Here is a 24,767-nt window from a genome sequence, read left to right on the forward strand (position 1 = left end):
CTCCGACTCCCTCTCTCTCTCTCTCTAAAATAAGTAAAAACATTTAAAAAATTTTTTCTTAAAGAAATGCTAGTCTCAAGTCATTAAACTGATTTTATCACCCACTGACAGGAAATGGCCTGCAGTGTGAAATACATAATGCTAGAAGGCATTGAAATACCAAAACTGTATTTTTGTCCTAGACTGGATTCATAGATCTTTGGCTACGGCTTTATAGAGAGCTGCTAAAAATGCCACTGTTTAACCAAAGGAAACTTTTCGCATAAGACATCCAGGTGAGGTCTCAGGACCAGCACGGCCCAACTGTGTAACTATCCATTTCAGCAACGCTTCTTCTAGAGCACGTATTCCAGTTTCTGCTAATATTAGTTCATTAAAATTGGCCTATTTTTTTTAAGTTTATTAATTTTGAGAGAGAGAGAGAGAGAGAGAGAGAGAACGAACAAGTGGGGAGGGGCAGAGATGGAGAGAGAGAATCCCAAGCAGGCACCGTGCTGTCAGTGCAAAGCCTGATATGGGGCTCAAACTCACAAACCACAAGATTATGACCAGAGCTGAAATCAAGAGTTGGATGCTTAACTGACTAAGCCATCCAGGTGCCCCCAACTTGGCCTATTTTTAATTATGCATACATTCCCATTGTCAATGATTCAAACAGGAATGCCTGTCCACACCTATTCCTATTCACTGACCAGGATAGCCACAATAAAACCAGACAAGTATCTTCCATCTCTTGTGATACGTTCACATATTACACATAACCACACCCATGGTTTTTAATAACGTAAATGGAATTGTATTACGTTTGCTGTTCTGTGACTCACTATTCAAACTGAAGAGACGAGCCTTTTTTGAGTCAGGACATGATTGTCACATCAGTCTATCTAGACTGGCTACATCCTTTTTTTTTAAACAGTAATTTGTTGAGGTATAATTTATATACAGTAAACGCACATAACTTAAGTACAGCTTGAGGACTTTTTACATATGTATATCCCCATGTGATCTACATCCAGATCAATACATAGAACATTTCCATTATCCCAGAAAGTCTCCCTCATGGCCCTTCCAGTCAATGCCACCCCTAGAGAAGTATTCACTACTCTGACTTCCAACACTATACATTAGTTTTCCCTGTTAAATCTCACATTCATGGAGTCACAGAGTAGCTATTCCTCTGTGTCTGGATTCTTTCATGCAACCTAGTTATTTTTTTCCTTTTTTTTAATGTTTGTTTATTTTTGAGGGGGAGGAGGGGCAGAAAGAGGTGGACAGAGGATTCTAAGTGGTTTCCGTGCTAACAGCAGAGAGCCTGACACGGGGCTTGAACCCATGAACCGCAAAGTCATGACCTGAGCCGAAGTCTGATGCTTAACCTACTGAGCTAGACAGGTGCCCCTCATGCAACCTAATATTTTTGAGATTCATTTCTGTTTTTCCATGTATTGGTAGTTTTGCAGGGGATTTTGTTTTTGTTTTTATTGCTAAGTGGTATTCCCATCACAGTGTGGGTTCAGTTTGGGGGGGGGTGCTCTTGTGAATGAAGCTATGAACATTCTTTTAGAAATCTTTCTGTGGACATGTGCACTCATTTCTCTTGAGAATATACTTATAATTGCTGGGTGACAGGTGGTGTATAACTCTACTAGAGACTACAAACATTTTGCCCCAGTGACTATGTCATTTTACATTCCCACCAGCAGTGTATAACCTTCCAGTTGTCCAATCCTCATCAGCACTTTGTATTGTCTTTACATTAGCCATTCTGGTGGATGTATGCTGGTATCTTGCTACAATTTTAATTAGCATTTTCCTGGTGACCAACGACGTTGAGCACTTTTTCATGTGCTTACTGTCCATTCCAATACGTTCTTTTATGAAATACCCATTCAAGAATTTTGCCCATTTTTTTAATTGGGTTGTTCATTGTTTTGTTATTGGTTTATAGAATTCCTTAATATATAATGGAGACAAGTCCTCTATCAGACATAAGTATTGTGAATATTTTCAATCTCTGTGGGGCACCTGGGTGGCTCAGTTGGTTAAGCATCCAACTTTGGCTCAGGTCATGATTTCACAGTTTGTGGGTTCAGGCCCCAAGTTGGGCTCTGTGCTGACAGCTCGAAGCCTGAGGCCTGCTTCAGATTATCTCTCTCTTTCTCTCTGCCCCTTCCCAATTCATGCTCTGTCTCTCTCTCTCTAAAATAGATAAAAAACATTAAAAAAATGTTTTAATGTATTTTCAATCTCTGGTTTCCCTTTCACCTTAGTATCTGCCACATTTTCAAAGGATGTTTCTTTTCCCAGTGTAGTAGCAGTTTATTAATATTACCAGTTCCCTATTAAGGGATATTTATACTCCTGGGTAAAAATTTGTGCTTCAGTGGAAAAATGTTCATTGTTTGAAGCACATCATTCTTGGTTATCTGGTTCTGATTTTCCATTCTGTAAGTTGTATATAACTGATAGCAATGGAAAATAATTTTTATCTATAGACATGCAAATAAATTGGTGGAGATTCAATTAATTCCTTCTCCAACTGTGGGAGGAGCCAGTTTTGCCTCCATTTGCACTTTCATTTCAATATTACTAATCTAATAAAAATATGTTGTTTGGTTATCCTTTGAAATGGTTGTGACATCTTATTGGTTCCCTAACAAGTTAAATAAAATCTCTAACATATGTTCATTTTATATCTGAGAGCCATAATTTTACTTTTAAAAAATATTCTTTAACACATTTCTAATTTTTTATCCTATTGCAGAGAATGCTGCAACACTTATCGCACTAATTTCTTTGCGTAGAAGTCTCTCTCAGAACGAACATGTCCTCATGCTCTCTCACACTCCAAACTGAACCAACTGTGAGGAATGGATTTAACAAGTTCAGCTCCATGAAAGCATACAAGATGAATGCAGACAGAACCCCTATTTTTACAGGGGAAAAGGTCAAATTAGGCTCAAGCCAAAGAGATCAAACTAATGGTGGAATTTCAGGTGTGGTAAGGCAGGGTGAATGAGGAACGCCCCTGCTTACTGCACACCTGCTACTCCCAGACCGTTGAGTTAGGCAAAGATAGGAAGGTCAGGCTAGAGGGGGAGCTTCTGTAAATCTCACATCTGCCCTCATTGTGGTGCAAAACAGCTTCTCCTTTTCTTCAGCCCACAAATTTCATGAAAGTTCCTCTCATCAACAAACTCTGAACTGGAACCATACTGACACAGGAGTTATGGGAAATGTGGCTCTCAGCTTCTCTTCTGCAAAGCAGAAATTCTAAAAGTGGGAGGTGGTGATGCTTAGGTGAAACCTGGCACACAGCTGGAGCTTATTAAGTGGTGACCATCATCACCACCATCCACGAAGCAGCAGGGACACAAGCACTTAACTTCACAGCAGTTGGAGTATGTACTATTTTTCTCCTAGGTTATCTGTCCATTGTTCAGTATCCCCCTTCTCCTACTTCACTGTGAAGGTACCAAACAAGGACTCGGGAATCACAATCCTAAAAGACAAATGCTGGGGTGCCAGTCAGTTAAGTGTCTGACTCCTCATTTCGGTTCAGGTCATGATCTCACGGTTCATGGGACTGAGCTCTGGGTTAGGCTTTGTGCTGAGTGTGGAGCCTGCTTGGGATTCTCTGTCTCCCTCTCTCTCTCTGCCCCTCCCCAACTCGTGCTTGCTCTCTTTCTCAAAATAAATAAATAAACATTTTTAAAAGGCAAATGCCAAATAAGTCAGTAGTTTGGGAAAATATACTAAAGGATTTATAGATTTGTGTTAACAACCCTAGCATGAAAGTAAGACTTGGGGGCCAGTCCTGGCTTTGGTGCTAGCAACTCTAGGACTTTGGACAAACTACCAAACCTTCCGGTAACTTTTTTATTGAAATGTTCAAGAGGCTGTGATACTTTGAGAAGAGCACATCATTCCCAAGAATGCATAACCTCAGTCTCATCGAGAGAACACTAAACAAACCCAAATTGAGGGACATGCTACAAAAAGACTGACCAATACTCTTCAAAATGTTAAGGTCAGGAAGAACAAGGGAAGACTGAGAACTGCCACAGATTGGAGAGTAAGGAGACATGAGAATTAAATGCAATAGAGGATCTTGGATTGAATCCTGTAAGTGAAAAAGAGCTTTAGTGGAAAGCCTGGCAAAATACAAAAAGTCTGGGAGTTAATAATGTTGAACCAATGTTAATTTGAGTTTTCATAATTGTGCCATAGTTATTAAAGCTGTTAACATTATGAGAAGCTGGGTGAAGGGCGTATAGGAACTCTGTACTATTTTTACAATTCTTCTCTAAGTCCAAAATTATCCCAAAATAAAATGTTAAAATATAAAACTGTGTTACTTAAACAGTATCAAAATTGAATTCATCATTTTGCATTGGGCCTTGCAAATTATGTACCCAGTCCTACATGGAAGTCTATGGAGAACTGGATGAAACTCCTTTCCTGGGGTGCCTGGGTGGCTCAATCAGTTAAGTGACCAACTCTTGATTTCAGCTCAGGTCATGATCTCAAGGTTGGCGAGATGGAGCCCCGTGTGGGGCTCTCCACGACAGCACAGAGCCTTGTTTGAGATTCTCTCTCTCCATCTCTCTGCCCCTCCCGCCCCCAAATAAACTTAAAATAAAAAAAAAAAACAAAAAAACCCGGCCTGTGACACAAAATAATGAAGCAGCAGCAAAATGATTCCCACCAGCTTGAAGGGAACTTGGAAGGAGCAGAGACAGGAGCTTCTCCACCCGAATGGGTCTTGGGGACAAGAATAAGAATGGTTCTGGGTCAATGGCTAAAGACCAGGTGAGTCAAGTAGTTATCTCAGCTGATGATGGCTAAGAAAAATGACAATAACCTGATTCTGAACCCCCTCCTCACTCTTGGCATTGTATAAAACCACTTAAACTTAGAATCAATTCTGGAGAAAAGGATGAAAATACCCACCCCACTGGTATTCTCCCAGACCTACCTCTGTTCACCTCCTGGGCTCTTCACTTGCATTCTCGGCAAACTCAAAAGCCTTGAATGACTAAGGCTAAGTTTCTACCCGCAGCGCGTAGAGGTTCAAAACAGAAATTAAGAGTGATGTCACCAAGACGGCAACACACAGGTCTGTGATTTCACCGTCCCTCACTGGAACAACCATTCCTGAACAAAACCACTGGGAGAATCTTGAAGCACCGGCTGAAGCTGAGGCACCCCCTGCACCACAGAGACCAAGGCAGACCTCCCGAGATGGGTAAGAAAACTACACACGGACCGCAGCGCCCCTAACCCAGACCTGCGAGCACCACACGGACAGGCCTCCCTGAGCCTCAGGTTCCTTCCTTCCCTGGGAAGAGAGCCCGGGCGACAAGCGGTGCCCCAGCACCGTGGGTAGCTTCGCGGGAGCCCCCGTTCTGGTCTCGGCCCGCAGGGATTGCAGGAGAATCTGAGGCGGGCTGAGGAAGGACGGGGGGGGGGGGGGGGGGGGGCGGTCTCAACAACAAGCACGCGGACCGGCGGGCCGAGGCTGTAGCCCCAAGCGGGGGTGCTGCTCACCTGAGGAACTCGACTCGGCAGGGTGCACGTCTGCCGGACCCTGGTCCTCAAACAAGGAGTTGTGCCACCTTGGAGCCGCGACCGCCCAGGCCCCGGCCGGGTACTGAGTCACTGCCGCACCCGCGTCGAGGAGGCCATCTCCCGCCATACCAGAGGCACTGGCGGGAACAGCTTGAAGCCTGCGCCTGCGCACCTGAGCGCAGCCGTAAGTGGGCGGGGCTGCTTGCCCGCGGGGCGGAGCAGGTACCTCAGGTGGCAATAACATTGTTACTTAAACATATGGTAACAGTTTACGTGGCCTTTGGACAGTAAGGCTTAGATTTTCAGCTGTTTTTCACTTGTCTTTAGAGATCATTTCTGCATTTAGTAGAGGACCATCTCTGCAGCACTCCGGAACAGTGGCAATCTAAACCACGTTCACGCTCACTACCTCCTTTACCCTAATTTATTATTTTTTAATTTCCCGTCCCGTCCCAATGTTATTATTTTATTACAAATAAAAATGTGTCATATATTTAAATAAATATTAAAGTATAAAATGATATTATGCTTTAGTAACACTTCTTTTTTACCCAAGAAGGGTAAAACACTTCCAAAGTTTTCAATATCCTTATGACTATACCCACAATAGTAAGTCACTGTTGCTGGGTTCAACTATTCCATTTTGCTTATTAAGCAAGAAAGTAAACATTCTAACTATACCACTTTTATGGAATGGGATGAAAAATATGTTATTAATTTTTTTAAAAAAAACATTGTGGATTGCATTAGTAAAAGAACAACCAAAGCATCAGTATTAAGAATATTTTAAATATTTATTGTATTTATTTGTAAAATAAGATGACATATGAAAGATAAACTTATTTATCAAACACAAGTCTTGTGAACAGCCATTTAAAATCTTTAACATTGAACTAACACAATAATGGAGTGATCCTGTGACACTTTGAAGACAGAAAAGGTTTCATTTAGTTTAAAATAAAATATGCAGCACCTTTATGAAATTTATTTTGCTCAATCAGTGTGACTGTAAAGTTGTGCACAAAAAAATAAAAATAAGTTGTGCGTATGTTATGATTCAAACTAAGAAATCATTTTAAACACTTTCTTAAAAGAAATAATGGGAAAAAAAAGGGGGGGCACCTGGGTGGCTCAGTCGGTTAAGCGTCCGACTTCAGCTCAGGGCACGATCTCACAGTCCGTGAGTTCGAGCCCCACGTCGGGCTCTGGGCTGACAGCTCAGAGCCTGGAGCCTGTTTCGGATTCTGTGTCTCCCTCTCTCTGACCCTCCCCCGTTCGTGCTCTGTCTCTCTCTGTCTCAAAAATAAATAAACGTTAAAAAAAAATTAAAAAAAAAAGAAATAATGGGTATTATAAACTGTGCTAGCCAATACAGCACCCACTATCCACATGTGGCTATTTTAATTTAATTTTTAATCAGCTAAAATGTGGTAAAGTTTTAAAATTTAGTTCCTGTCTAATTAGCCACATCTCAAGTGTTTAAGAGCTACACGTGGCTAGTGACATTACCATTATATTGGTAATAGTATTAGACAGGACTGGTCTAGTAACTTATATCAGCAGCCACCCTAATAAAGTTAACCATGTAAATCTTGGAAACTTTTGGTGAATATAAAGTTTTTGTTCTTGTAATTTTGCTTCTAATCTAGGGGATATTTCAGATAACACAAAATAAAAATCAAATTTGAAATCTGCATATAAAATTTGAAATTTAACCTTGTCTAAGATATGATTTTATTACTTTTCCATATTAGCTATATTACCAGTAGTTTGTAAAATTATTTGTGAAACTGAATGGTGAGGCCAAAGATTATTTTAGATGAATTAATCTGAATAACTCTGTCCAAACTCTTTGGCCCTCTATGGAAGATTTTTTTTTACTTGAATTATTTACTTTTTAAGATCACTGTAACATAGCCTAAACATATAAAGATATGCATAGAAATACTATAATTTTATTAACCTAAAGGCAACTAACAGCAAATTATATATTTGGGTAACAGAGTCATAAAAATTATATCTTACATCTTATTTTTCTAAAATTAATTATACTATATTTCGCTAAAATATTCTAAGTTGAGTTTTCAAAAGATAATGTCATTTGAAAAATGTATCTATTCTACAAATTAACCATATAAAACAATCCTAAACTATTTCACAAGTCACCAAAATAACAAGACTTGTCAACTTTCACACAAATTACATTGACCTATTTATTACTTTCTATTGAATTTCTTCTTTGCCTTATCAAAAAGCTGATCTAGGATGAGAAAACTTATCTAGGAAAATCCATGGGTCATAAGCAAATGACTGCAGATAAAGAGAGCACTCCCACAAGGAAAAAAATTTGCTTCTTAACAATAACTAAAGATGCTATAAAATGAATGTAACTGAAGACCATTTGATAGGTTGAAAGCTAAAAGATGGCATTATAACTAACAGAATATTTCTCTTTTTTGACAAAATGTTTCTTAAACATAAATGATCGAACAATGAAATTATACAGTATTTCTATGGCTCACACATTCAAGAACTTTAAAGTGCTTAAGCTAAAAATAAAATCCTACTCATGAGCAAAATGGAATTTTTTTTCATTCTCCAATATTCTTGCCAATATCCTTTAAGATCACTTTTTTCTAATTGAATCTCTGATCAATTTTTTTTTCATTTAAACACCGTAAGATTTAAATTTGTATGCATTTCAACAGTAAAATCAATCAGAAAAACACGGTCTGTTTATAAACCTTCACCCAGACATTTCAGAAACAACAACAACAAAAATGTTAGTGTCTTAATCTGGTCAGATTCTTTTTATTCATAGTGATATATTCCTAAATTTAAATTACTTCAATGGAACCAAAAAGCCACCTGATAGGATTTTCTATGTTGACTCTTAGAAAACTGCTGTGATAAAATATTAACTGGAGGTAATTAGAAGAATGCTGTTTTTTAATCAGGAGTAAGTCAAAAAAACATAGGTCTCATGTCTGGAAAGCTTGGGTCAAACAATGAGATGTCAATCCTATGAATCCCCTATGGATGGATATATAAGAAAACCAACATGGGAGATTTGGTTATGTGCAAACCATACTTCCCTGCTAAGTCAGTGGAGCTCAGGCCTAAGATCTACAGTGACGACTCACTTGACAAATATTGAATATCCACTACCTACAAATTCCTACACTTGGCATTATGGTTTGCCTATCCAACTATGGCTCTCTACCTTACCACTGTGTCACTGGTGCTCAGATTTCCTCTGTCACTAAGAGCTAAATGTGCTATTCTCATTCTATATTAAAACAGCAGTGAAAACAACCTTCAGGAGTTTACTACCATTCCCTTAATTAGAGGTTCTTATCGGAATGCCACCCATCACTTTGTTCATGAGATGAAACATTACACATCTTCCTAACGCAATTCTTCCTAATGCAATTCTATGTGGGCAGAAAAAGAACACTGGATATTTCTTTGGTTGTGAATGCAGAACTACACTGCCACTACAACAAGCTAATTTTGGAATTATAACTTGAGAAACTTACAGGATGATACAGCAGTAAAAAAAAATGTAGAATTAGAATGGCTGACATTCAAGTACTTCAGTCAGTCAATATCTCTTGGCTCTGACTCTGTTAAAGGGTTTGTTGCTGGAAGCGGCTATGCTTTGGATGTGGACTTCTTGAAGTCACATCTAAGACTACGGATACAACTATTGATAGCTGTCACACACAACTTCCAGTCATATCCACTTTCTGATAGATCGCAGGTTGGGTAGGCGTCTCCAAGAAATTCTGGTGGTAAAATCCAAAAACATTAGTTACTCAGAAATCACTTCTCAGAGAAATGAATTTATTCAGCCTCAGTTCTATTGCTGTGTCTATGAAAGAAAGGGTCATTAAAACTTTAAAACACATGGACTATATTATTAAATTAGCTGAACAAATCTTTTCATCTAAAAGGATAATATGAAATAGCTCCATTCTTAAATCATAGTAAAATAACAATATCCCATGAACTTACTACATAACCAGAATGGAAATCCTCTCCTGCCTTCAATACCCAATGTAAACTTTTCTCATTCTTAAATTTATCAAACATGCATGTTATTCATTATAACATGACATGCTAAGTCTTTGTAACACACAAGATGCTGAAGTATCTTTTTTACTTTAATTTTTTTCTTTAATGTTTATTTATTTTTGAGAGAGAGACAGAGTGTGAGCAGGGGAGGGGCAGAGAGAGAGGGAGACACAGAATCTGCAGAAGGCTTCAGGCTCTGAGCTGTCAGCACAGAGCCTGACACGGGGTTCAGACTCACAAGCTGTGAGATCATGACCTGAGCCAAAGTCCGATGCTTAACCAACTAAGCCACCCAGGTGCCCACTTTTATACTTTTAGAGGCAAGAAGCTGTAACTGCTAAATTTTTTGGTGCTGCTTGGTTTATCTCAGACAAGAAAGAATGAGAGTCTCTAGATCTTGCAGTTACAGGAAACCGTCTATAAGGGAAGGTAACAAAGCAACAAAGCTCAAATTAGAAAAATTTAGGATATTAGAGAAAGGAGGAGCACACACAAAGGGAAAGGTAGAGAAGAGAGATGTTATTTAACTGGAAGAGCAGAACTGTCCTCAGATACTTTTTTAGGTAACTTCTTTTTTAAAACTTATTTATGTATTTTGAGAGAGAAAGAGAGAAATGAGGGAGGGGTAGACAGGAGGGAGAGAGAGAGAGAGAGAGAGAGAGAGAGAGAGAGAGAGAGAGAGAGAGAGAATCCCAAGCAGGCTCTGCGCTTTCAGTGCAGAGCCCGATGCAGAGCTCAAATTTATGAGCCGTGAGATCATGACCTCAGCCAAAATCAAGAGTTGGACACTTTACCAACTGAGCCCCCCAGGCGCCCCTCAGTAATTTCTGAAGTAAATCTGAGGTCTTACAAAAGGACCTGATGAATAATCCAGGCCAGCATTAGTTGGGTACATTAATCTCATTTATTTTTCAATAAGATTAAGAAGCTGGGAAATCAGGATAATGACATAAAAACAGCATAAGTCCAAAATTTTTAGCAAGGTATGTGACAAAGTTAAAAAGTTTTCATATTCAAAGGACTACTTAATACATCAGTGGTAGCCTGGGAGGAGGCTTTCACTGGTATGTCACTAGTGTTTTTTATGCTGCCAGACATTTTTATTCACAAAAAAAGAAGTTACGGAAAGCAGGCTTGGCCCATCTGCCCATGACAGCAAAGCAGGAATGGATAACTAATAGACTGGAAGACAAATACAGCATCTGCAAAGCTTTCAACCGGCTGTAACAAGGAGCCTAAAGTGGTTGGAGTTTCCCAAAAAAATGTTCTCTGAGACACTAGTCATGAAAGAAGTTTCCTGGGGAAAAAGTTTACAGTTGTGCAAATGAGAAATGCTACACTCCAGAGTTAGTTCCCACTGAAAAATCCCACAGTGAAGAGACCTGCTGATTCAAAGGTGTCAGAAGCAGATGCGTTCATAGGGCTTATAAACGAGGAAAGTAGCAAGGCATGCAACAACAGAAGGTCAGGACTGTGGAAATCTGGGAGCTAGAAAAAGAACAATAAACGAAGCCTAAAACGAACAAAAGGAAGGAAATAGTAAAGATCAGAGCAGAAATAAATGACATAGAAACTAAAAAAATGGATCGATGAAACCAGGGGCTGGTTCTTTGAAAAAGTTAATAAAACTGATAAACCTCTAGCCAGACTTATCAAAAAGAAAAGAGAAATGACCCAAATAAATTAAATAAAGAGGATAAATAACCACACCACAGAAATACAGACAATTTTAAGAGAATATTATGAAAAACTATATGCCAACAAATTGGACAACCTGGAAAAAATGAGTAAATTCCTAGAAACACATAAATTACCAAAACTAAAACAGGAAGTAATAGAAAACTTGAATAGACCAATAACCAGCAAAAAATGGAATCAGTAATCAAAAAACTCTCCCAACAAACAAAAGTCCAGGACCAAAAGTCCAGATGGCTTCACAGGTGAATTCTACCAAACATTTAAAAGAAGAGTTAATACCTCTTAGTCTCAAACTTTTCCAAAAAAACAGAAAATGAAGGAAAACTTCCAAATTCATTCTATGAAGCCAGAATTACCCTAATACCAAAACCAGATAAAGACTCTACTAAGAAAAGAGAACTACAGGCCAACATTCCTGATGAACATGGATGCAAAAATGCTCAATAAAATACTAGCAAACCGAATCCACCAGTACATTAAAGGAATCATTCACCACAATCAAGTGGGATTTATTCCTGGGCTGCAAGGGTGGTTTAATATTCACAAATCAATCAACATGATACGCCACATTAATAAAAGAAAAGATAAGAACCATATGATCATTTCAATAGATGCAAAAAAATCATTTAACAAAGTGCAACATCCATCCATGATAAAAACACTCTACAAAGTAGGTTTAGAGGGAATATACCTCAACATAATAAAGGCCATGTATGAAAAACCCACAATATCATCCTCAATGGAGAACAACTGAGAGCTTTTCCTCTATGGTCAGCAACAAGACAGGAATGTCCACTCTCACCACTGTTATTTTTTTAAGTTTATTTTTTTTTTTTTAGTCATCTCTATACCCAACATGGGGCTTGAACTCATGATCCCAAGATTAAGAGTTGTTCTTCCAACTGAGCCCTCTAGGCCACCCTCACCACTGTTATTTAACATAGTACTAGAAGTCCCAGCCATGGCAATCAGACAACAAAAAGCAACAAAAGGCATCCAAATCAGCACAGAAGAAGTAAAATTTACACTATTTGCAGATGACCTGATACTCTACATAGAAAACCTACAAGACTGCATCAAAAAATTGCTAGAACTGAAACACGAATTCAGTAAAGTCAGGATATAAAATCAATGTACAGACATCTGTTGCATTTCTATACACCAATAATGAAGCATCAGAAAGAGAAATTAAGGAATTCATCCCATTTACAACCGCATCAAAAACCATAAGATACCTAGGAATAAACCTAACCAAAGAGGTATACTCTTGGTTGAAAGACCTATACTCTGAAAACTATAAAGCACTGATGAAAGACATTGAAGATGACTTTCAAAGAAATGGAAAGACATTCCATGCTCATGTATTTAAAGAACAAATATTGCTAAAATATCCAACATTTAATGCAATCCCTATCAAAATACCACAAGAATTTTTTTACAGAGCTAGAACAAACAATCCTAAAATTAGTATGGAACCACAAAAGACCACAAATAGCCAGAGCAACTCTGAGAAAGAAAAGCAGAGCTGGAGGCAACACAATTCTGTACTTCAAGTTATATTACAAAGCTCTAGTGATCAAAACAGTATGGTACTGGCATGAAAACAGACACATAGATCAATAGAACAGAATAGAAAAATCCAGAAATGAACCCACAACTATATGGCCAATTAATCTTTGACAAAGCAGGAAAGAATATCCAGTGGGAAAAAGACAATCTCTTCAACAAATAGTGTTGGAAAAGCTGGACAGCAACTGGACCACTTTTCTACACCATATACAAAAATAAATTCAAAATGGATTAAAGACCTAAATGTGAGTGAGACATGAAATCATGAAAATCCTAAAGGAGAACACAGGCAGTAACCTCTCTGACATCAACCCTAGCAACATTTTTCTAGATAGGTCTCCAGAGACAAGGGAAACAAAAGCAAAAATAAACTATTGGGACTTCATCGAAATAAAAAGATTCTGCACAGCAAAGGAAACAATCAACAAAACTAAAGGGCAACTGCTGGAATGAGGGAATATATTTGCAAATGACATATCTGATAAAGGGTTTCTATCCAAAAAATATAAAGAACTTATAAAACTCAACACTCAGAAAACAAATAATCCAATTAAAAACTGGACAGAAGATATGGTCAGACATTTCTCCAAAGAAGACATACAGATTGCCAAGACACATGGAAACATGCTCAACATCACTCAGCATCGGGGAAATACAAGTCAAAACTACAATGAGATATCACCTCACACCTGTCAGTATGGCTAAAATCAACAACACAAGAAACAATAGGTGTTGGTGAGGATGTGGAAAAAGGGGAACCCTCCTGTACTGTTGGTAGGAATCCAAACTGGTGCAGCCACTCTGGAAAACAGTATGGAGGTTCCTCACAAAGTTAAAACTAGAACTACCTTACAATCCAGCAATTGCACTACTGTGTATTTACCCAAAGAATACAAAAATACTAATTCCAAGGGACACCCCCCCAATGTTTACAGCAGCATTATCTACAATAGCCAAACTATGGAAATGGTCCAAATGTCCATCGACTGATGAATGGATAAAGAATACTGGTATGTATGTGTATAAACACACACACACACACACACACACACACACACACACACACACACACACACCAAGTATTACTCAGCCATAAAAAAAAGAATGTAATCTTGCCATTTGCAATGACATGGATGGAGATAGAGAGTATTATGGTAAGCGAAATAAGTTAGTCCAAGAGAGTCCAATGATTTCACTCATTTGTGGAATGTAACAAACAAAACAAATGAGCAGAGGGGAAAAAAAAGAGAAGGAGGCAAACCAAGAAACAGACTCTTAACCACAGAAAGCAAACCGATGGCTACCAGAGGGAAGGAGGGTAGGCAGATGGGTGAAATAGTTGATGGGGATTAAGGAGGGCACTTGTGATGAGCACTGGGTATTATATGTAAGTGTTGAATCACCAAATTGTACAACTGAAACTAATATTACACTGTATGTTAACTAACTAGAATTTTAAAAAAACTTTAAAAAATGTAGTGGATTGCCATCAATGGAAGTGTTCAAGGTGAGGAGAGGTGACTATATGTCAAAGCTGAGATCAAATTCCTGCTCTGGGGCAAAAGCTGTATTAGAGGATGTGTGATGTACTTCCTATTGCTAAGCTTTTATAGTTATGTCATATACAGACATAGATGGGAAGGTATAAGGATTGTTCGCTGATTGCAAATCTGCAGCCTACTAACTTTCTCCATGTAAACCATTCTCTAAAGAGCCCCTAAGTGATACTGAACTCTCATCATAGAGTGTGAACAATAATTTCTTCTATGAAATCACACCTTTGGCTACTAGACATATTTGACTACTAATTTCTGTAAGAGTTCCCTCCAAATAATAAAATCTGAGAATAAGAAATTATATTAGAATAGAATAAACTGGTTTATTCATTCAATGGGATTCCAATCAGCAGTTAAAATGCATGAACTTCAAAAACATAATGTTGAGTGATAAAAATTAGCAAAAGGATACACACTATATATCCCCATTTATGTACATTAAAACTATAGAATATTATATAGTATTTATGGATCTATCAATACAAGTAGCAGAAGTGTAAAATATGCATGCAAATGATAAATCTAACTCCAAGACTGTGGTTACTTCTGGGAAGAAATACAGGAAAGGGATGATGGGAGAGAATTTTAATTATATCAGTAATAATTTATTATTAAAAAAAAAACACCTGGAGCACAAAAAGCAAAATACCTATATCTGTACTGGATTGACAAGTGATTATATTACTATATCATTTCTGTACATTTCTGTGTGTTTTATACTGAACTGATACTTTTACACAAATTATGTTGGAGGCCATAAAGTCCAGTCCTTCTATGAGTACAGGAATCGCCTCTCATCTCTGCTCACTGAGATTTTTCTCTGACTCTATTCATTCTTTAAGTTCATTTTGTCTTTATATTAAAGTAAAATATGCTTTCTGGTCATATTCTCCTCCTTGGGCCTGGCTCTGCCCAAGCCTCTAGGACAATGATGATTCTATCGTATTCTCCCTGCTGAGATAACTCAATGGCTGCCCTTCTACATGGAACAGAACTTTGAGTCTTATGGGAAATTTGTTAAAATATGCCCCATGTGGATAGTATGTCAAACTCATACTGAATATTTTTTACTACAAAAGACATCTTCTTGATTTGTAATATAATAAGGGATAAAACAAAATGAAATGCATAGTGTAATATCTTTAGTCTACTTTTAAGGAACTAATATATTCCAGATATTAAAAGAACTATAAAAGTCACCTTTTCCCCCTCACTTAAAAATTTTTTTAATTAGAAAGATAATATTTCTCCTATAAACACCTTCATTTCCAGACTGGTTACAAAGTCTGTGTCCTTTTTTTTTTTTTACTGTAATGTAAGAGGAATTAGGTTTTGGTTTTTTGCCTGGTGGGTTAGCTCAGTGATGTCCAAATTGCAAACTGTGACCAATTACTAGGTCATGAGATCAGTGATGGCAGCACATTTTTAAAAATGTATTAGAATAGAAACCACTGGAATGTAATTCTCATAGAAATAATAAGCATTGCTTGTGAAACTTTTGCTTGTGTTTTTAAAAACTCATACACACATGTACTGAGTCACAACATAAACTGTATTTTTAACTATGAGTTGCAGTAAAAAACACATTTGAAAACAATTGGATTAGATGACAGCAAATGCTTACAAAAGGTGCTGTAAACCAGCCTTCTTTAGTTCAGTCTGAAACACAAAGCGCTGTTCAAATTTGCTGGGTATGTGTGATATGAAGGCAGGAACCAAAGAAGAGCTAACTAACTGAGATGGTGCTCAGAACTCTCTCTTTGCTGGGGACCAGCGATACAAATAAGAAATATTCTGCATCCTGTGTTTTCCAAATTAACAATTTCATAGAATTGCTTTTGGAAGCTTCATCCATATACATCATAGATAAAGACTACACTGTACTCATATGCACAAGAAAAATCTAGCAAATTAACCCGCTGTGCTATTGTTGACACTTTGGCAAATTGATAAAGCCCAGCAGCTTCGACCCTGATCCTCAGTAAACAGAGGTGTTTGAGTTTCCATATGCCTGGCAAGACAGAGCAATTAGCCTGGGAAATCCAAATGCAAAAGGAACACAATTTATGAAAACGCTCCTTGTTATGCTCTAAAGAGGGAATTAGTTACAGCTCCATCTTTCCTTAAAATACACACAAACTGAATGGATTGTCGTTTCTGTCCTTCTGTAACATAATTTGCTTTTTATTTATTCTCACATACTCAACTTGTAACCCACCTCGAAGAGCGTTAATCCTATTCGGATTAAGGGCATACAAGCCATGCCCCAAGCTGCCATAGATGTTACTTCTTATCAGGACTTCCTCTGTGAACAGGTTGCGAATTAAGTATATGGCTGACAGCTCTGGGCGAGACTTCACTTTTGCCATACTTAGCACTGAATGCGGCAACTGGATATTTCTATCTGGATTTCCAAGATATTCTAGAAGCAAAAGAGAAAGAAGATGTCAACTTCCATGGCAAATGTAGGGTTCAACTTTTTAAAAAGGCTTTAACAGAATGGTTGATTTTTCTGAATTTTTAGGCTCCAGAATTTGAGACGTTAAAAAAATTAAAGCCTTAGGGCACCAGGGTGGCTCAGTCAGTTGACTGTCTGACTTCGGCTCAGGTCATGATCTCGCAGTCCGTGGGCTCAAGCCCCACATGGGGCTCTGCGTTGACAGCTCAGAGTCTGGAGCCTGCTTCAGATTCTGTGTCCCCCTCTCTTTCTGCCCCTCCCCTACTCACACTCTGTGTGTGTGTCTCTCTCTCAAAAATAAATAAACATTAAAAAAAATATTAAGGCCTTAAGTTTTTAGTGTATCATGAGATAGCATGACAAATGAAACAGGAATCACTGCTGATATGATTACACATGTTCTGATCATTCAGGAAAGTGATTTAGTGTTCTTTTGCCTTTCAGGATATAATCAGTTTTAACATTCCATTTAGTAATAAATTCTAAGTAATTTTCATGCATCGTTGTCCTCTATAAAAAAAAAAAAACAACGCTTTTTCAAAAAGAAGCAACAGGAGCACCTGGATGACTCAGTCAGTCGAGCGTCTAACTCGTTATCGGCTGAGGTCATGATCTCACAGTAGGGAGATCAAGCCCCCAGTCAGGCTCCATGCTGAGTGTGGAGCTTGTTTAGGATTCTCTCTCTTCCTCTCTCTGCCCCTCCCCAGTTCGCACTCTGTCACTCTCTCCCTCTCTAAAATAAATATATAAACTTTAAAAATCATTTTTAAAAAAGGAACAAGGTTATTACTGAAATTTTTATAATTTTTAAAATGTATGTTTTCTGGGGCACCTGGGTGTCTCAGTTGGTTAAGCGCCCGACTTCAACTCAGGTCATGATCTCACAGTTCACGAGTTGGAGCCCTGTGTTAGGCTCTGTGCTGACAGCTCAGAGCCTGAAGCCTGCTTTGGATTTGTATCTCCCTCTCTCTCTGCCCTTCTCCTGCTCATACTCTGTCTCTCTCAAAAATAAATAAATGTTCAAAAAAATGTAAATGTAGGGTTTTTTTATTGGTTATTAAACTCATCATTTAAAAAATCAGCAAACTCCAAAGGAAACAATCAACAAAACTAAAAGGCAACCGACAGAATGGGAGATGATATTTGCAAATGACATATCAGATAAAGGGTTAGTATCCAAAATCTATAAAGAACTTATCAAACTCAATACCCTAGAAACAAATAATCCAGTGAAGAAATAGGCAAAAGACATGAATAGACACTTCTCCAAAGAAGACATCCAGATGGCCAACCGACACATGAAACAATGCTCCACATCACTCATCATCAGGGAAATACAAATCAAAACCACAATGAGATACCACCTTACACCTGTCAGAATGGCTAACATTAACAACTCAGGAAACAACAGATGTTGGTGAGGATGTGGAAAAAAGGGGAATGCTTTTGAAATATTGGTGGGAATGCAAACTGGTGCAGCCACTCTGGAAAACAGCATGGAGGTTCCTCAAAAAACTAAAAATAGAACTACCCTAAGACCCAGCAATTGCACTACTAGGCATTTACCCACGGGATACAGGTGTGCTGTTTCGAAGGGACACATGCACCCCCATGTTTATAGCAGCACTATCCACAATAGCCAAAGTATGGAAAGAGTCCAAATGTCCATCGATAGATGAATGGATAAAGAAAATGTGGTATATATATATACAATGGAGTATTACTCGGCAATCACAAAGAATGAAATCTTTCCATTTGCAACTACATGGATGGAACTGGAGGGTATTATGATAAGTGAAATTAGTCAGAGAAAGACAAAAATCATATGACTTCACTCATTTGAGGACTTCAAGAGACAAAACAGATGAACATAAGGGAAGGGAAACAAAAATAATATAAACACAGGGAGGGGGACAAAACATAAGAGACTTTTCAATATGGAGAACAGAGGGTTACTGGAGGGGGTGTGGGAGGGGGGATGGACTAAATGGGTAAGGGGAATTAAGGAATCTACTCCTGAAATCACTGTTGCACTATATGCTAATTTGGATGTAAATTTTTAAAAATAAAAAATAAAATTAAAAAAATAATGTTTAGAAAAATCAGCAAACGCAACTTAGTTATCTTATTTTAGATAACTTATTTGAACCCAAAAATAAATTTTAAGCCTATTCTCATTCCTCAACTCTACAGCCTAATTATCACCAACTCTCATCAGTCCTAGTCATTCAAATTAACCACACTTAAAAATATCATATTTTACACATAATAAAGAATTATTTGTTGCAGAAATTATTTTAGAGAAATACAATAGGATTCTTACAGGTCCATAAACATATTTTTCATCTTGAAACATTCATCATTTAATGAGTAACAGTATTAATTACTGAATCCCCCAGATCCAACATTTAGCAAGAGACATTAAATTATTCAAAAGTTCACTTAGTGGGTCCAAAGACTTCACTCTGGAAGATTAACCTAGCAATATTTATCAAGGCCTGAAAAAAAGATTAATACCCTTTAACCTGGTATTTCAAATTCTGAGAACCTAACTTGAGAAGAGAACCCAGGGTGCCTGAGTGGCTCAGTCACTTAAGCATCTGACTTCAGCTCAGGTCATGATTTCACTGTTTGTGAGTTCGAGCCCCATGTTGGGCTCTGTGCTGACAGCTCAGAGCCTGGGGCCTGCTTCGGATTCTATGTCTCCCTCTCTTTTTGCCCCTCCCCCACTCAAGCTTTGTCTCTCTCTCTCTCTCTCTCTCTCTCTCTCTCTCCCCCTCTCTCCCTCTCAATCTCTCTGTCAAAAATAAACATTAAAAGGGGCGCCTGGGTGGCGCAGTCGGTTAAGCGTCCGACTTCAGCCAGGTCACGATCTCGCGGTCCGTGAGTTCGAGCCCCGCGTCGGGCTTTGGGCTGATGGCTCAGAGCCTGGAGCCTGTTTCCGATTCTGTGTCTCCCTCTCTCTCTGCCCCTCGCCTGTTCATGCTCTCTCTCTCTGTCCCAAAAAATAAATAAACGTTGAAAAAAAAAAAAATTAAAAAAAAAAAAAAAGAAAAAAAAAATAAACATTAAAAAATTTAATAAAAAAAAGAAAAGAATCCAAAATATGTACAGAGCTATACAAAGGAATTTTCTGGCAGCATGAATTGTATGACTAATAATCCTCTCCAAAAAAAATCCGCAAAAAAAAAGAGGGAGGTAGTTCAAGAAATTAGAGCACTTAATGGAATATTATATACCTGTTAAAAGCAATGATCATAAACACTGGAGATTCTAGAGGAAAAACATACACCTATCATATTTAAAAAGAAGAGCATAGAAACCATAATGTTTTAAAAGGTAAGAAAAAAAGTAGAAGAAAATTAAAATGCCCATAATAGTGTTTTACAGTATCTTGATGGGATACAGTATCTTGTGGGAGCTTTTCTTCCCTCCCAAATATTTTCCAATTTGTAAGAATCAAATGGTGTAACAGACTATACCCAAACTGGGCAGCTCAGCTGCCTGGCTCACAATTTGCTTAATTGGCTCTATCCCCTGGTTCTAACCTCTGACCGAAGCACCCCAAATTAGATTCTTTCTCCTAGGAATCTGAACGGTGACCAGAGAAAACCAGAACCTAGATATCATGGAAGACACAGAGACCCACAGACCTCAATAGACCCCAGAGGCCGCACTCTGGGGCCTGGCAGTTTGGCTCCTGCATGTGGCTCGGTTTGTTCTTTCCTTCTTTAAATCTCAGAGCTATTCACCCTCTGATTTTTATTATGGTTTAATTGGGCCAGAGCTTATTTCTGTGGCATACAACCTGAACAAATAGAGTAGTTCTATTACTTTTATAATGGAAAAAATATAATGGAAAAAATATAAAGATGCATCATTTGAATAATTTCGTCTAAACAGGTTCACAGGTAATATTCTTCCTTAGGGGTGACATGGGGGCTGGGGAGAAACAGAAAATAGTTTTGCTACCTCCAGTGCCACTACACCCCAGCATACTGAGGGAGGGGTATTGGGAAGCATGAGTGGCAGGTGGCGTGGTCACCTACAGAACCGACTGCCGCTTGACACTAATCAAGTGGGATGTGCCTCCAGCAGACAGCTAGCGGTAGGGGCAAAGTGTTCTGACAGATGGGATTCATCAATTCACACAAAAGCTCTTTAAGGAGCGCCAGCCATGTGCTGGGCACAGAGAGAGCAAAACACCTGAATTGCTTCTGGCTCATCCAGCTGTAGCACCTTCTCCTTCACCTGCGGAGCAAGATGCCTAAACTAAGGGGCAACTGGGTGGCTCAGTTGGTTGGGTGTCCAGTTTCGGCTCAGGCCATGATCTCACGGTTCATGGGTTCAAGCCCCATGTCGGGCTCTGTGCTGACAGCTCAGAGCCTGGAGCCTGCTTTGGATTCTGTGTCTCCCTCTCTCTCTCTGCCTCTCCCCGGCTCACACTCTGTCTCTCTCTCAAAAACAAACATAAAAAAAAAAAAAAGATGCCTAACCTGAGGGTTCACACTGGCTGAAAGAATTAGCTGAGAACTGCTTTTCAAAGGAAAAGTAACAGGTTTAGCTTAATGTTAAAAACTACCAGTCTCAGAACTAGGTTGTCTGTTTTCATTAACTCCTTAATATAAGAGATTAGGTTGTTTAGATTTCTTATGAAAACTTTCAAACATACATAAAAGTAGTACAAGGAGATCCATAAATGCATCACCCAGATTCAACATGTATCATCAAGAGAACTTATTTTAACTCACCCAATGCTTCGTAAGATACCAATGAATTATCAGTGGAATATTCTTTAATTCCTTTGGGGCAAGCGCTGCTGTTGTGCTGAGAATTCCCATTTCCTCTTGTTTCTGAGGCAGCTGCTTGCTGAGATAACTGGGAACTGCTTTCACTGCCTTTACCATACCTCGTACCGTTCAAATCTGCAGCCACTGGTGTATCAGGATTGGTAGGGCCTTTACTGTTGTCACCAGCTTTCTGCTGAAACACCAAATTGTATTTATAAACAAAGTCCCATTGGGAGAAAATATGGACATGTTCTATCAGGTACCAGAGCCCCCCAGGTTGGTAAGGAAGCAACCGTCTCCAATAAGGTGAGCGAAAGCCGTGATAGAAGGAGAGGTGTGGCTTCCTCCTCAAACCGCCTTAACTGCCTGCTTTTTGGAGAACCTGGCAGCTTTATCTAATTACCTGAATGATAATTGCTGGCACAAAATAAGTGCTTAGGAAACATCTCATGAATAAATGAATAAATCAGCTTCTTGGAGATGACAACTTGTGGGGTTTTTTTTTTGAAATATTTTTGTTTTCTTTCTCTTTCCTTGGTGGCTAGAGACTCTAGGGATGTCTAAAGACCCTCAGGATCTTTTTAATTTTAAAGCTGTGCTTCAGTCCCATTTTCCTGGGACAAGGAACCAGAATTCAACCAGAATCTTTGATGGAAGGAGTGGGAAAGCTCAGGCATTAATTACATTCTTTAAAAGTGTCTCGCACGATTCTAATACATACCGGGGGCTGACAACCACTGCTCTAGGTCCGGGCTTCTCAAACTTCAATGTGCACACAAATCACCTGCGGGTCTTGCGAAAACGCAAATTCTGCCTCAGTGAGTCTGGTGTTGAACTCAAGACTCTGCATTTCTCACAAGCTTTCCTGTGGTGCTGCTGCTGCTGCTGGTCCGCGGACCCACTTTGAGTGGCAAAGACCTATCCCACTCCTAGTCAAGTACACAGCAGGCATTTGGCAGATGCTGCTTCTCTTCTGACGCCTAAGCAAATATGCAAATTACCATTTTCCAGGCAGTATCATAATTTTACATTCAAATGTTTAGGGTGCAGTTTTTGTAGGATATAAAAGGGAATGTGAAAAATAAGCAGATTTGGTTTCAGACAGATGGTGCGTGAGCTATCACTGAAATCAAGCCGTTCACCAGGAAAACATAAGCTCAGCTACAAATATTCTTGGCAGAGAGTTTCCATAAACTCACTCCAGAGACGCAGGAGTGACTGTATGTGGTGAGAATAACATGGGATTTTTAGAGGGGTGGGTAGAAATGAGAAATTGTTGAGTTAAATGCTTCTTCAGGAGAAGGCAATAGATAGGACACTCTCCCTCTCCCCTACTGGCCTGTTCATGTTAAAAAATCTCTAATGAGAGGCGCCTGGATGGCTCAGTCACTTAGGGGTCCGACTTCGGCTCGGGTCGTGATCTCACAGCTCGTGGGTTGGAGCCCCACTTTGGGGTCTGCACTGACAGCTCAGAGCCTAGAGCCTGCTTCGGATTCTGTCTCCGTCTCCTTGCTCCTCCCCTGCTCGTGCGCTCTCTCTCTCAAATAGAAAATAAAACATAAAAAAAAATCTCTAATGCACTTTAAAGATAGAATGGATGAGAGAAAAGCTAGATTCCTGTTTACCACGTAACTGTGCAAAGTACAACATATCTACGATTGCTTAACCTCATGACATGCATGCTTTTCACCAGGTCCTGCCATCACTGAAAGCAAACAAGCACCTGTGCCATCCATAAGTACCATTAGAACAGCTAAGCAGCACCACAGTCTGCTCTTTTCTGTGTTACTCAATGGGATACTGAAAAATATTTACCAAATACCTTCACAGCTGAAACTTTTTTCTAGTATACACCGTGGCTTCAAATATACGAACTCTAACACTCCATTTGATTGCTTTTATCTTTAGGGTATTTGTATGGAGGATAAATGTCAAAGAGTGAAACAAACTGGCACAGAACATACACTGCCCCTTAATTAAATAAACAAGAATTGAGCACACAGCCTAAAGATCCAGTGTCTCATGCTATCCATTCCGGAATTGTACACAGTATGCAATTGTACAGCAGCGACCATATTTAAATAAAAAAGAACTTACTCGTATTGTGTTGGCTTCAGAACGCAAACAGCTGATCAGAGAATTGATATCGGCAATACAGGTTTGCCAGTAATTTCCATATTCACGCAAATCATAGTCGGGAAAAACTGATTGCAGATGTTCTGCAAAGAGCAGAAAGCGTTTATGAAAATTTTAAAAAAGAAAAAAAACCCCAAAGAACTGACAAGACATTTTTTATTTAAAAAGCTGAAATTTTCTATTTTGAATTGTCATTCTCTTCTCTCTTTCTGAGAGTTTAGAAATTCCGTCCAAAGAGGATGCTTTGCTGAGTATCTCACTTCTTCTAATGCACAATTCCCTATAAAACATTGACCTAGGGAGCCGCTAACGAGCCACTGGTGCTTTTATTAAATTAATAAGAACATATACTACACTTGATCTTAGCCAAAAGGCTGAGAAGTGATGACGTTTTGGTGCTTTTTAAAAAAAGTGTGGGGGCGCCTGGGTGGCGCAGTCGGTTAAGCGTCCGACTTCAGCCAGGTCACGATCTCGCGGTCCGTGAGTTCGAGCCCCGCGTCAGGCTCTGGGCTGATGGCTCAGGGCCTGGAGCCTGTTTCCGATTCTGTGTCTCCCTCTCTCTCTGCCCCTCCCCCGTTCATGCTCTGTCTCTCTCTGTCCCAAAAATAAATAAACGTTGAAAAAAAAATTTTTTTTAAATAAAAAGAAAAAATAAAAGTGTGGGCTCAGTTGGTTGAGCATCCAACTCCTGCTTTTGGCTCAGGTCATGATCTCATGGTCGTGAGATCAAGCCTGGCTTCAGGCTCTATGCTGGGTGTGGAGCCTGCTTAAGATTCTCTCCTTCTCCCTCTGCCCCTCCCCAACTCACAAGTTCTCTCTCTTTGTCTCCAAAAAAAAATTAAAAGTTAAAAAAGTATGTAACAGAAAGTCAAATATTTCTGGGTGTCAATGCCCTTGAATAACCCTATGGAT

General features: G+C 39.0%; 2 protein-coding genes and 1 non-coding gene across 5 annotated transcripts in view; all 3 read right to left on the reverse strand.

Moving 5' to 3' along the window:
- Positions 1-5,722, reverse strand: part of RAI2 (retinoic acid induced 2) — a 375,422-nt gene extending 369,700 nt beyond the window's left edge. For all 3 annotated transcript variants that reach the window (XM_045050658.1, XM_045050657.1, XM_045050656.1), the window contains exon 1: positions 5,551-5,722. The gene's annotated coding sequence lies outside the window, so the exon portion shown is untranslated. The remainder of the gene's footprint in view (positions 1-5,550) is intronic.
- A 3,449-nt stretch (positions 5,723-9,171) lies between these two features.
- BEND2 (BEN domain containing 2) overlaps positions 9,172-24,767 on the reverse strand; it is a 66,597-nt gene continuing 51,001 nt past the window's right edge. The window contains 4 exon segments of the mRNA XM_045051092.1: positions 9,172-9,359; positions 16,690-16,893; positions 21,681-21,912; positions 23,817-23,938. Coding sequence (XP_044907027.1) covers positions 9,172-9,359; positions 16,690-16,893; positions 21,681-21,912; positions 23,817-23,938 — 746 coding nt within the window.
- LOC111558886 lies at positions 24,049-24,241 on the reverse strand. Its single transcript, XR_002740006.1, has one exon. It is a non-coding gene; the product is annotated as a U2 spliceosomal RNA (small nuclear RNA).

Source organism: Felis catus, chromosome X (genome assembly GCF_018350175.1).
Source record: "Felis catus isolate Fca126 chromosome X, F.catus_Fca126_mat1.0, whole genome shotgun sequence".
Taxonomy (NCBI): domain Eukaryota; kingdom Metazoa; phylum Chordata; class Mammalia; order Carnivora; family Felidae; genus Felis; species Felis catus.